Below are 13173 nucleotides of genomic sequence, written 5' to 3' on the forward strand. Positions count from 1 at the left end.
TGTACTCTATTTCTCCTATTAGCATTTTAAAAAAACAATCAGCTGTTGTTTCACCACCTTTTTCTTCTTAAACGTATTTGACTTTTTCTGAGTATTAAAAGAACCAACCCAACAACAACAAAAACCTCCTTCACCTTTAAATACTTTTTATTACTAAACTCATAGAAAAATTATAATGATTTTTGTTTTTTTGAGACAGGGTCTTGTTCTGTCACCCTGGCTGGAGGAGTGCAGTGGCATGATTATAACTCACTGCAACCTCGACTACCTGGGGTTAAATGATCCTCCTGCCGTGGCCTCCTGAGTAGCTGGGGCTGCAGACATGCACTATCATGCCCAGATGATTTTTTAATTTTTTTTTTTTTTAATAGAGATGAGGGTCCAATTCCTGTACGCAAGATTGTCATGACTCAGCCTCCCAAAGTGTTGGGATTACAGGCATATGCCACTGTGCCTTTGATTTTTTAAAAATCAAAGATTGGCTGGGTGTAGTGGTTTACCCACCCACTTTGCCTGTAATCTCAGCAATTTGGGAGGCTGAGATTGGAACATCACCTGAGGTTGGAAGCTCAATACCAGCCTGACCAACATGGAGAAACCTGTCTCTGCTAAAAAACACAATTAGCTGGGTGTGGTGGCACATGCTGTAATCCCAGCTATTCGGGAGGCTGAGGCAGGAGAATCACTTGAAACTGGGAGGCGAAGGTTGCAGTGAACTGAGATAGTGCCATTGCACTCCAGCCTGGGTGAGAAAGAGCGAAACTCCGTCTCAAAAAAAAAAAAAATAGATTGAGGCTGGGCACGGTGGCTCAGATGCTGAGGTCAGCCAATCACCTGATGTCAGGAGTTTGAGACCAGCCTAACCAACATAGTAAGACCTTGTCTCTACTAAAGATACAAAAATTAGCTGGGCGTGGCGGCAGGTTTCTGTAATCCCAGCTGCTAGAGAGGCTGAGGCAGGAGAATGGCTTGAACCTGGGAGGCAGAGGTTGCAGTGAGCCAAGACTGTGCCACACTGCACTGCAGCCTGGTCAATGAGTCAGACTCTATCTCAAAAAAAGAAATAAATAAAAGATTTAGACTTTGTAATTTTTCTCTGCTACATGGAAATTTCTCTATGAAATCCTTTGTAATGAACTACACAAACTAATTGTTTTAATGAAAAGATTCCTAGAAATGTCCATATTTGAAATACAGCCAACAAACCATTCTTTTTTTTGCTTCTCTCTTTGTAACGTTTATGATTTGATATTATTAGGAAATTATTTCTTCTGCTGTTCAGATGACTATCCTATTATATATTAGTAACTCACACCTATTTGTATGACCTTCGATTGTTTTTTAAAAAAAAAAAACAGGAATATGCCACTGTGCCTGTGTGAATTACTAAAATTCACGTTTATAAAAAATATATCCATGTTTTAAAATATATATATATATATATCCATGTTTCAAAACTGCACGTTTATAAAAATATATCCATGTTTTAAAATGAACTGGATATTTTATTTTTGTTTTTAATATCTCCTATAGTTTTTCAATCAAGTCCTGGTGCTGGGAAGATCATCAGTAAGTGATTTGTCAGAACATGTATTTGATCTGATTCAGGAACTTTTTGCTATAGATCCTCATTTATTATTATCTGTCATGCCACAGCTTGAATTCAAACTTAAGGTAAGATTGACATTTTTTTTTTTAATTTTCTTTATTTCTAGAGCAGGTACAATGTAAAATTGACCAATTTTCAAGCCCTTTAAACTTTCCAGGAAAAAAAAATTGTGGAATTTTTAACCGTAGAAGAATGAAGTGTGACTTGAGTTTTTCTTTTTATATTTAGTTGAGGTTTATATTTTGAATCACTTGAATAAAACAGTATCTGTTACCTGGGTGATAGAATTTAATTGCAAAATTATAATCTAATGGTTAAATATCTACTGGTAATCACAGTGGCACAAGCAATAGATAGGAAAAATGACATTATCCTAGAAATTTGTAGTACACATTGGTTTTTTTGTTTCTTTCTTTCTTTCTTTTTTTTTTTTTTTTTTTTTTAAGATGGGGTCTCGCTCTGTCTCCAGGCTGGAGTGCAGTGGCACAATCTTGGCTCACTGCGACCTCCGCCTCGTGGGTTCAAGCAATTCTCCTGCCTCAACCTCCTGAGTAGCTGGGACTATAGGCACATGCCACCACGCCCAGCTAATTTTTGTATTTTTAGTAGAGTCTGGCTTCACCACGCTGGCTGGGATGGTCTCGATCTCTTGACCTGGTGATCCACCCGCCTCAACCTCCCAAAGTGCTGAGATTACAGGCGTGAGCCACCGCACCTGGCCTACAGATTGGTATTAAACGGTATTTATTATTAGTTAGATATGTTTTAGAACATCAAAATATTTTAAATGGAATCCTCATATGGTATTGATTATAACTTTAGGACTTTTTCATGGTACAGATTAACGACAGAAATTTTACTGTCCTAAAAATAGTGTATCTATTTTTTATTGACAACTGAGCAAGGAATTCATGATTCTCACCCCTCTGCCATTTGTAAAAGTTTACTACTGCCTTGAACTCTTGGGCTCAAATGATCCTGCCATCTGAGTCTCTCTCTCTCTTTCTCTCTCTCTCTCTCTCTCTTTTTTTTGTGGGGGGGGTTGAGAGGGATTCTCACTATGTTGCCCAGCTGGTCTCAAATTCCTGGCCTCATGCAATTCTCTTGCCTTGGCCTCACAAATTACTGAGATTATAGGCATGAGCCACTGAGCCAGTCAAGGAATATATTTTGACTTTCATAAATAGCAGAAGGGAGAGTTTTCAGTTAGTTTTATTTCTGTAGTTTATAGATGTGAAATGTCACCTCGTTTGACATAATCACTGATCTAGTAAAATATTTCCTTGCAATTAGAATAAAATTTCCATGTATTTTGTTGTTTCATATTTAGGGGATAGATTACTTTTTCTTTAAGAAATAAGTCATGTTGGCTAACAAATTGAACTTATTAGAAGATTGTGCTACTCTGCATTATTGTCACTTTGCTTGAGAAAAATTTTGTCAAAGAAAATCAGGCTGGGCCAAGTGCAGTGGCTCATACCAGTAATCTCAGCATTTTGGGAGGCATAGATAAGCAGATCTCTTGAGCCCAGTAGTTTGAGACCAGCTTGGGCAATATGATGACATCCCTTCACTACAAAAATCACAGAAATTAGCTGAGTATAGTGGCACACGCCTGTAGTCTCAGCTACTGGGGAGGCTGAGGTGGGAGGGTGGCTTGAGCCTGGAAGTTGGAGGTTATGGTGAACCAAGATTATACCACTGTACTCTAACCTGGGTGATTGAGCCAGACCTTGTCTCACACACACAAAAAAGGAGAGAAAATCAGGCCGGGTGTGATACCTCATGCCCATATAACCCCAGCATTTTGGGAAACTGACGTGAAAGACTTGCTTGAGGCCAGGAGTTCAAGACCAATCTGGCGAGAATCTGTTTCTACAGAAAAATGAAAAATTAGCCAGGTGTGGTAATGCACACCTGTGTGCCCAACTACTTAGGAGACTATGGTGGGAGGATCACTTGAGCCCAGGTGTTCAAGGCTGCAGTGAGCCATGATCATGCCACTGCATTCCAGCCTGGGCAATAGAGCAAGACTCTGCCTCTTTAACAGACAATGATTTTTGTCATTTATAATTAAAATAGTTAATACTTGATGTAATTTTCATTTTTACATTAGTTAAGTGTGCCTGTTTTCCCCACAAAACCCCTGTTGATAATTAAAACATTCATAAAGAAAATATTTTATCCCATGGCCTTTATTTTTCTATTTTTACTTCTGTTTCCCAAATGGATTTGTTTACTGGATATCTGGTATTGCTTTTGCCACACATTGTATTTGAACACCTAAAAAAATTAGCAGTTGCTTTTAGATTCTGTGTTTATTTTCCTAGTGAATATAATTTTTGAAAAGAAGTTTTACACACCATATGGTTTCAGACTAACTTATTTTATATAAAACATGGCATCATTACTGAAACTGGAACAGAATTTTTATTGCATATGCTATTTCAGGATAAGAAAATAAGAGAATCTTACTAGAAAACAATGAAGTTTTACTCTCTTATAGTGTTTAATTCAGCTGACCTTCAGATTGTGTTATAATTCTTGTGCTGCTCTTAAAATGAATTTTCATGAGTCATGAAATTCTGTAGTGTTCTCCAGTCAGTAGGGGATACTTCATTAAAGTTTTGTATATCAAAACCTTACGTTGGAACTTAAATTGCAGATTTCCTATAAAGTAAGCTTATTAGAGTGGTAATTGTTTGTAGCTTTGTCCTTCATAGAAGTTTTTATAGGTTTCTTAATGTTAGAAGTGAATGATATATTTGTACAATGTCTATAACCAGTGTGTAGAATGCAATTAATCAGTGAAGAAGGCATAAATTAGCAGTTGGCAGGGTGTGAAACAAGAGCAAAAACCCAGATGATCTAACATGAAATCAAATCAATTTCTGCATACTAAATGAGAACACATGATATTTTAAACTTCTCACAGTTATAAGCAGAAATATGAAATTGTATCTTCTTGAGAATGTTTCAATATATTTTCTGTAATCTGATTACTAAGGCTCAGGCTTCACTTTCTGTTTTCTCTTCTTAGAGCAATGATGGAGAAGAGCGATTAGCTGTTGTTCGGCTTCTAGCTAAATTGTTTGGTTCCAAAGATTCTGATTTGGCGACACAGAATCGTCCTCTTTGGCAATGTTTTCTTGGACGGTAAGAGAACATACATTAATGAAGTTTATATTTTGGAGAATAGTCAGTAGGGTGTAGTCCATTTGATTAAAACTGTACATATCAAAACTTTCTTTGATACATATTTGGTTTCATTGTTGCCATCCTTATAGAATAAATTTTAGGAAAAATTTTTTATGAACAAAGCTTAATATTTTATCTGCATAACACTGTGTTAAAATCATGTCATGGCCAGGTGTGGTTGCTCACACCTGTAATCCCAGCCCTTTGGGAAGCTGAAGCAGACGGATCACTTGAGGTCAGGAGTTCAGGAAACTAGCCCAGCCATCATGGTGTCTCTACTAAAAATACAAAAATTAACCAGGTGTGGTGATGAGCGCCTGTAACTGCAGCTACTCTGGAGGCTGAGGCAGGAGAATCCTTGAACCTGAGAGGCAGAGGTTGCAGTGAGTCGATATCAAGCCATTGCACTCCAGCCTGTGTGACAGAGTGAGACTCTCTCAAAAAAAAAGAAAGTAATTAGAATAAATAGCATTGCTGGATATTCTAAGTCTTTTTTTTTTTTTTTTTTTTTTTTTTTTGAGACAGAGTCTTGCTCTGTCGCCAGGCGCCAGGCTGGAGTGCAGTGGTGCAATCTCAGCTCACTGCAATCTCTGCTTCCTGGGTTCAAGCAATTCTCCTGCCTCAGCCTCCCGAGTAGCTGGGACTACAGGTGCGTGCCACCACGCCCAGCTAATTTTTATATTTTTTAGTAGAGAGGAGGTTTCACCATGTTGGCTAGGATGGTCTCGGATCTCTTGATCTCATGATCCACCCACCTTGGCCTCCCAAAGTGCTGGGATTACAGGCATGAGCCACTAGGCCCAGCCGATAGTCTAAGTCTTAAGATTTTTAAATCATGAAACTGAATACATACTGATCGAATTTTAAGAACCTATGCCATTTGTCAGCTTACCAACTTTTCCATTTACTCATGCTTGTCTTTTGGGTCTGTAACTTAACCTGCACACATTGTATGATGTGTTTTAACTAGTTTGGTATAATTTTATGATTTTTAAATGGAAAATGTTGCCCTTAGATAGTTTTTTTGTTTTTTGTTGTTGTTGGTTGTTGTTGTTTTTGAACCAGAGTGTCGCTCTGTAACCCAGGCTGTAGTGCACTGGCTCAATCTCAGCTCACTGCAACCTCTGCCTCCTGGGTTCAAGCAATTCTCCTGCCTCAGCCTCCCAAGTAGCTGGGACTGCAGGTACCTACCACCACCACTTGACTAATTTTTGTATTTTTAGTAGAGACGGGGTTTCGCCATGTTGGCCAGGCTGGTCTCCAACTCCTGACCTCAGGTGATCCACCCACCTCGGCCTCCCAGAGTGCTGGGATAACAAGTGTGAGCCACCACGCCCAGCCAACTCAGGTAGTTTTTAATGTTTCTTCTCAAGAGCTTAGAGTGACTGAATTCTATTTGGCTTAATTGTAGTGTTGACAAATTTATGAAATGTATTAAATTCCTCCTCGCATTCTATTTACGTGTTATGTTTCAAAAGCTGATTGTAAAGTAGATATTTACTATTAATATTCTGGAGATATTTCAGATTCCCCATTGTTTAGTTCAACTGATTTAGAAGTTGGTGCCAGAATTTTTCTTGAAGTAAATTCACCATAATAGTTCTCTTACTAATCCTAAGTTCTGAGAAATCTCTGACAATGCTATAATGCTATCTTAGCAGTTACTTGTCCAGAACATGCCATTTTGAAGGTCTTAGTAGAATAAATGCTGAATATTTGAATAATTAAATGTGACTCTGTGAGAATTTTGAATGGTGGGAATAGTGAGAATTTTGAATGGTGGGAATCATTTTGCTTAAATTATTTACAATAAATATTTGATATTCATCCTGGTATAGGGAGTTCCCAGGATGGACATCAAATATTACTTATAAAAATGAAATCACCCATAAGAGGTTTCTGACAGTTGTTATTTTACATTCACTGCTAACTTGTAGTAATGTCTCTGCAGCATTATTTTCTGTAATTACAGCATTAAGTGTTTTGATACTTTGTAATTACTTGATCATTAATAATGTATAATTTTTCTCTATCAGCTAGAGAACTATAAATTCTAAATTCAAGATTTTATTAATGCATGAAAATTATATCTGCGTAACAATGTAGGAGCTCATAGATATTAAGACATTTACTTAAAAACTTTTGTTTACTTGGTTATTTTTTGAGATTATTTCAAAAATAAAAATATTTTCAGCTATTTCAGATCACATTATCCATCAGTCTATTTTAAATTTGAGAGTTCCTTACCTTATCCTTAACATGTGCAGCTTTGAGTTTATGTATTGTGTTTCATGTTAATTGAACTCTTATAGTATACTAAACCTTTAAAAGAGCATTGTAAGCTGGGTGCAGTGGCTTATGTCTGTAATCTTAGCACTTTGGGAGGCCGAGGTGGGTAGATTGCTTGAAGCCAGGAGTTTGAGACTAGCCTGGCCAACATGGTGAAACCCTATCTCTACTAAAAATACAATAATTAGCAGGGCATGTTGGTGTGTACCTATAATCCCAGCTTCATGGGAGGCTGAGGCTTGAGAATTGCTTGAACCTGGGAGGCGGAGGTTGCAGTGAGCAGAGATCACATCATTACACTCCAAGCCTGGGTGACAGAGCAAGGCTCTGGATCCAAAAAAAAAAACAAAAACAAAAAAGCAAGCATTATAATACTAGCTGGTGCTGGCTGAAGAAACGTGTGGTAAGGCAGTGTAACACAGTTTTGGGGTTTTTTTTTTGGGGGGGTTTTTTTGAGATGAAGTCTCGCTCTGTCACCCAGGCTGGAGTACAGTGGCGTTCTCTCTCCTCGTTGTAACCTCTGCCTCCTGGGTTCAAGCGATTCTCCTGCCTCAGGCTCCCAAGTATTTGGGATTACAGGTACCCGCCACCACGCCCAGCTAGTAACCCACATTTTCTGCACTCATCTTTGAACTTCTGGATCTGCTTTTTATATATGGTTTGCTTTTTACCTCAAGTTCCCCAGTGTTTGTCTCATATAAATCTTTTGTCTTGTTTTGTTTTGAGACAGGGTCTGCTACCCAGGTTGGAGTGCAGTGGCACAGTTATGGCTCATTGCAGCCTTGACCTCCTGTGCTCATGGAGTCCTTTCACCTCAACCTCCCAAGTAGCTGAGACTTCAGGGGAATGCCTCCACCCCCAGCTAATTTTTGTGTTTTTTGTAGAGGCAGGGCTTTGCTATTGTTTTCAAGACTGATCTTGAACTCCTGAGCACAAGCAATTCACTCACCTCAGCTTCTTGAGTAGTAGCCGGGACTACAGGGGCATGCCACGATGGCTGCCTAATTTTTGTATTTTTTGTAGAGGCAAGGTTTTACCATGTTTCCAAGACTGGTCTTGAACTCCTGGGTGCAAGCAGTCCACCTGTCGCCGCCTCCCAAAGTGCTGTGATTACAGGCGTCAGCCACCAGGCCTGGAATCTCCTATAAACTTATTCTTCAAGCAGATTTTGTGTGCTTTGAATATTTTTTATTTTGTAGCATAATATTAAGTTCTCAGATTTTTAGCTCCATAAAGCATGTAGTTTGGGTTGAGGTATGTGTTTGTTTATACTGTTTGTTTTAGCATGGTAAAGAAATTCTGTTTGGTAAAATATATTAATGAAATTGTGTCTTTTCACCTTATAGTGTACTTTATATTCTTTCTTCAGAATACCTTAACTCATAACAAATTTCTAATCAGTAACTGTTGCTGTTTGTAAGCATCTTCATGTTAGATACACCTCCTTTGAGAATTATTTTGCCTTACAATTAATATTTAGCAATCTTTTTCTATGTAGATTTAATGACATTCATGTTCCTGTGAGATTAGAAAGTGTGAAATTTGCCAGTCATTGCTTAATGAATCACCCAGATTTAGCAAAGGATCTCACAGGTAAGCTAGCTTGTTTATTACACATATTAGCATAATCACACAACTGTATTGTAGATGTCGCTTGTGACCTAACTTCACTTTCCAAATAGGTTTTTACTCTGGTATGGTCTCAGGTTTTTATTTGTTGTGTACTAAGAAATGATTTCATGTTCATATAATAAAATTACATTTAAAATCTTTTTATTTATTTATTTTAAGAGACAGACTCTCACTCCTGGGCTCAAGTGATCTCTCACTTTGGCCTCCTGAGTATTACAGGCGGATGCCACAATGAATGCCTAGCTTAAAATCTTCATATTTTAATCCTTTGAGATTTTTTGAGAAACATAATTCAAGGAAGTAACATATTTCCCAAGACATTGGATTTGGGTAGAAATCATTATGTCTATATAATTAAATATAGTAGCATTTAATAATAAGTGAGAATGTGATTATCTTCTGCCCTAGACTAGAATTTTTTGCTGTTTTGAACCTAGAGCATTTAAATCTACCTATTTGGAAGCAACACATAAGTGATTTCTATCAATTGGCTGTTATTTACCAAAAAGAACAGGGGAAATAACATTTTCTTTGTTTAGGTTTAGTTTGTATTAAAAATTACTTAAGAATTTTTAAAGAGTCTCTAAAATATTCCAGATTTTATATTGTATAATTTGCTGGTATATGCCTATTACCTAAATTACCGTAAACATTTTCACTGTTTTTCTTTTAAGCCTTTTAATTTGTAACTGAAATTCAAACTGATATAGATACTGCATTGTCAGTTGACTTTTTTAGGATAACTGATGAAAATACATTATTAAATGTAACTATGGGCATGGTGGCTTACGACAGTAATCCCTGAACATTAGGAGGCCAAAGTGGGTGGATCACTTGAGGCCAGGAGTTCAAGACCAGCCTGGCCAACATGGTGAAACCCGTCTCCACTAAAAATATAAAAATTAACCAGGCATGGTGGCAGATGCCTGTAATCTCGACTACTCTGGAGGCTGAAGCATGAGAATTGCTTGAAACCCTGGGTGGCAGAGGTTGTAGTGCACCGAGGTCACTCTGATGTACTCCAACCTGGGTGACTCTGTTTCAAAAAAGAAAAAAGATGTAACTATGAAGTTTTTATTTTATTGTTTCTTTTTTAATGAAAAAGCACCTGCGGAGAAATTATTCTTTTATTTGTTTTTTGATACAGGGCCTCACTCTGTTACTGAGACTAGAGTGTGGTGGTGTGATAATCGGCTTACTGCAGCCTTGCCTTCTGGGCTCAAGTGATCCTCCTTAGCACCCCAAGTAGCTGGCACAACAGGGGCGGGCCACCACACCTCTGGCTGATGAGTTTTGTTTCTTAATTTTGATAGAGATGGGGTTTCGCCATGTTGAATAAGCTGGTCTGAACTCTTGAGCTTGTGTAATCTGCCTGCCTCAGCCTCCCAAAGTGCTGGTATTACTGTTGTGAGCCACCATACCTGGCCAACTTTAGAGTTTTAAGTGCAGTTTTGTGATTATAGTAGAATACTGTTGCTATAAAAATAACGTAATTTAATTTCGTGCGATATTTACCAACATTGCTTCAGTATGGACAAAAACTTCATGTATTTCTGTTCTGTTCTGCTGTTCTGAATCATGACAAATTACATAGCTAACATTCGGCCTAAGTTTTTTTCTGTTATTACAGAATATTTAAAGGTTAGATCACATGATCCAGAAGAAGCTATTCGTCATGATGTCATTGTTACTATTATAACAGCGGCCAAGAGAGACCTGGCCTTAGTAAATGATCAGCTGCTTGGCTTTGTAAGGGAAAGAACACTGGATAAACGGGTAAAATCTGAGGCATTTTATTCTTATGTAATTTACTGTGTTTAAATTGCTAAATACAATTCGTGTCATTTTCTGTTAAATTTAATGTCTTTCTGTGTGAAAATCAAATTAACAGTGATAAAGAGCTCATAATTTGTATGTCTCCTGTATATCTTTTAATTATCCTTATGAATTGATACATTGGATTTTATAGCTTTTGAGATCTTAAGCATGGGTTTTTTTTCTAGCATACCTTTATAAGAGAACCACTAAGTTAATCAAAATTTTACCTTTTCACTTACCTGATGAGTTTCAGAAGAATAGCAATGGATTGTCTACTCTTATAGTTAACATTTGCAAATATGATTTTCTTATATAACTTAGCTAGGTCTGTTATTCATTGTACTAAAGAATATCACTTCCTTAGAAAGTAATGTTTACATATTAATAACCCAAGCTAAGGACAGTAGTGATGGTTATGTGTTTAGTTATATTTCCTGTGATTTTTCTGCATTTGAGGCAGTTAAAAACATAGATTGATAAGGAAAAATAGTGCTAAGACACTACTTAGGAATAGGGTCAGCTATAAACAAGAGAAAGAAGTGTAAGGCAGGCTGATTAGGTATCTTTCTAACATGTTTCATGATTGCCTTGCAACATGCTATTATTTTATTAGAGTTGTAGTTGGAAATTACTTTCCTCTGCAACCGAGTATTATAATTTCAGGGTAGAAAAGTAATATTGGTTGTGGTTTTACAATATAGCAAGAGGTATTCTTTAATTTTTAACTTTTAAAATTTTATATTATGTAAACGTTTAAAAAAAGGTGGATACCTTTTTAACTTTTTCAACAGTGTTAGTAATTCTGACTTTGAAGATTTTTTTCCCCTTGGCTTTAGTTTAAATGAAATTACTCTCCCCCTAGTGGTTATTTGGCATTCTTCCTTTCCCCCTTTAAAAAAAAAATTACTACTATTAAAGTTTTTTCATAGTTTCAGAAAGTTGAATAAATGAATCTACCTAACTGAAACTGTACAATATTTTCTGACCTGGATTTTAGTTTAATAAGTTAGATGACCTTCTTTATAGCCTTTCTGGAAAAAAAATTATTTTTTCTCTAGAAATTTGAGAACAGGATTTACTCTTAAGATTTTATTCATTTTTTTTTTAAATTTCATGTAAGAAATGTCAAAAGACTTTTGCTAACCTGTTATATAGGAACAAAGTTTATTCCATCTAATAAGTGGCCTAAAAATGAGAAAATGTTACAAAAAATTACAAAGAACTATTGACTTAAATATACCAAAGATAATATACTCCCACCCACCCCTCTTTTTTAGAGGTGGCATGTTACTGTGTTACCCAGGCTGAACTTGAACTCTTGGATTTGAGTGATCTTCTTGCTTCATTCTCCTGAATAGCTGGTACTACAGGCACCCACCACCACACTCACCTTCTTTTTTCTTTTTTTTTAACACAGATATCTTTTTTCACTATTATTTTTCTTACATCTTCTGATGGTCCTCATTCTAAGTTTTCATGGTCTCTTTTCTTGTCTCTTCTCTCACAACCTTTCTTTCCTACCCTATTAAACCTTCCCAACCTCTAAAAGTCTCACAGAGTCTTCGGCTAACTAGATAAATCATTTGCCTTTTAGGTTTGCAATGTAAGGAAATTCATTTATGGTGATCACTAAGGTCCTTTTTTTTGAGACAGGGTCTCACTTTGTTGCCTAGGCTGGAGTACAGTGGAGTAATCTCGGCTCACTGCAACCTCCTCTTCCCAGGCTCAAGTGATCATCCCACCTCAGTCTCCCAGGTAGCTGGGATTGCAAGTGTGCCCCACTACACTTGGTTAATTTTTGTATTTTTTGTAGAGATGGGGTTTCACCATGTTGCCCAAGCTGGTCTTGAACTCCTGGTCTCAAGGAATCTGCCTGCCTCCACCTCCTCACTCCCAGAGTGCTGGGATTACAGGCTTGAGCCTGTTCTCTCTTTTGGGAGCTCTTTAATTTGATGTTGAAATTCTTGGACTGATAGTTTCATTTTTTAACCTTTTTTTTGTTTTGTTTTACTTCATCTACATTTTTAATTTCTGGAAGCACCTCTCATTATCTAATTTTTCTTCATTTTTTTTCTTTTTAAATCAGTTTCCTCAGGTTGAATCATTAATTTTTCTATATTACTTTCTTTCTGCCTCCTTTCCCTTTTTTCTTCCCTCCTTTACTTCCTTTTCTTCTTCGTTGCTTCTTTCTTCTCTCCTTTCTTCCCTGCCTCTCTCCCTATCTTCCTTCCTTTCTTCCTCAAAGGAACTGGGTCTTATTTTATGGTGTAAAATCTTATCTCCCTGAGAATATTTGAAAGTTTCTTCTATTGCCTGTATTATCTCTGTTTGCACTGAGTCCTGTTTTCCTCCTCTGGCCTGTTTGTTTTGGTCCCTTTCTTTACTGTTGAAACCTTTCCACAAAGGTCTGATGATGCTTTAATTTTTTTTTTTTTTTTTTTTTTTTTTTTTTTTTTTGAGGTAGAGTGTCACTCTGTGGCCCAGGCTGGAGTGCAATGGTGCGATCTCTGCTCACTGCAACCTCCACCTCCTGGGTTCAAGCGATTCTCCTGCCTCATCCTCCTGAGTAGGTGGAATTACAGACTCATGCCACCATGCTCAGCTAATTTGTAGAGATGAGGTTTCAG

General features: G+C 37.2%; 2 protein-coding genes across 4 annotated transcripts in view; one reads left to right on the top strand and one right to left on the bottom strand.

Moving 5' to 3' along the window:
• The window catches only part of LOC144581690 (uncharacterized), a 138217-nt gene that overhangs the window by 56947 nt on the left and 68097 nt on the right, over nucleotides 1–13173 (bottom strand). The window lies entirely within an intron of this gene.
• Nucleotides 1–13173, top strand: part of PDS5A (PDS5 cohesin associated factor A) — a 157734-nt gene that overhangs the window by 55315 nt on the left and 89246 nt on the right. For all 3 annotated transcript variants that reach the window (XR_013533134.1, XM_078367370.1, XM_078367369.1), the window contains exons 8-11: nucleotides 1534–1674; nucleotides 4650–4765; nucleotides 8595–8689; nucleotides 10359–10504. Coding sequence is in view for 2 of the 3 variants with exons in the window: in XM_078367370.1 (XP_078223496.1) it covers nucleotides 1534–1674; nucleotides 4650–4765; nucleotides 8595–8689; nucleotides 10359–10504 (498 nt within the window). In the remaining variant the exon portion in view is untranslated. The remainder of the gene's footprint in view (nucleotides 1–1533; nucleotides 1675–4649; nucleotides 4766–8594; nucleotides 8690–10358; nucleotides 10505–13173) is intronic.

The sequence above is a fragment of the Callithrix jacchus genome, chromosome 3, assembly GCF_049354715.1.
Source record: "Callithrix jacchus isolate 240 chromosome 3, calJac240_pri, whole genome shotgun sequence".
Taxonomy (NCBI): domain Eukaryota; kingdom Metazoa; phylum Chordata; class Mammalia; order Primates; family Cebidae; genus Callithrix; species Callithrix jacchus.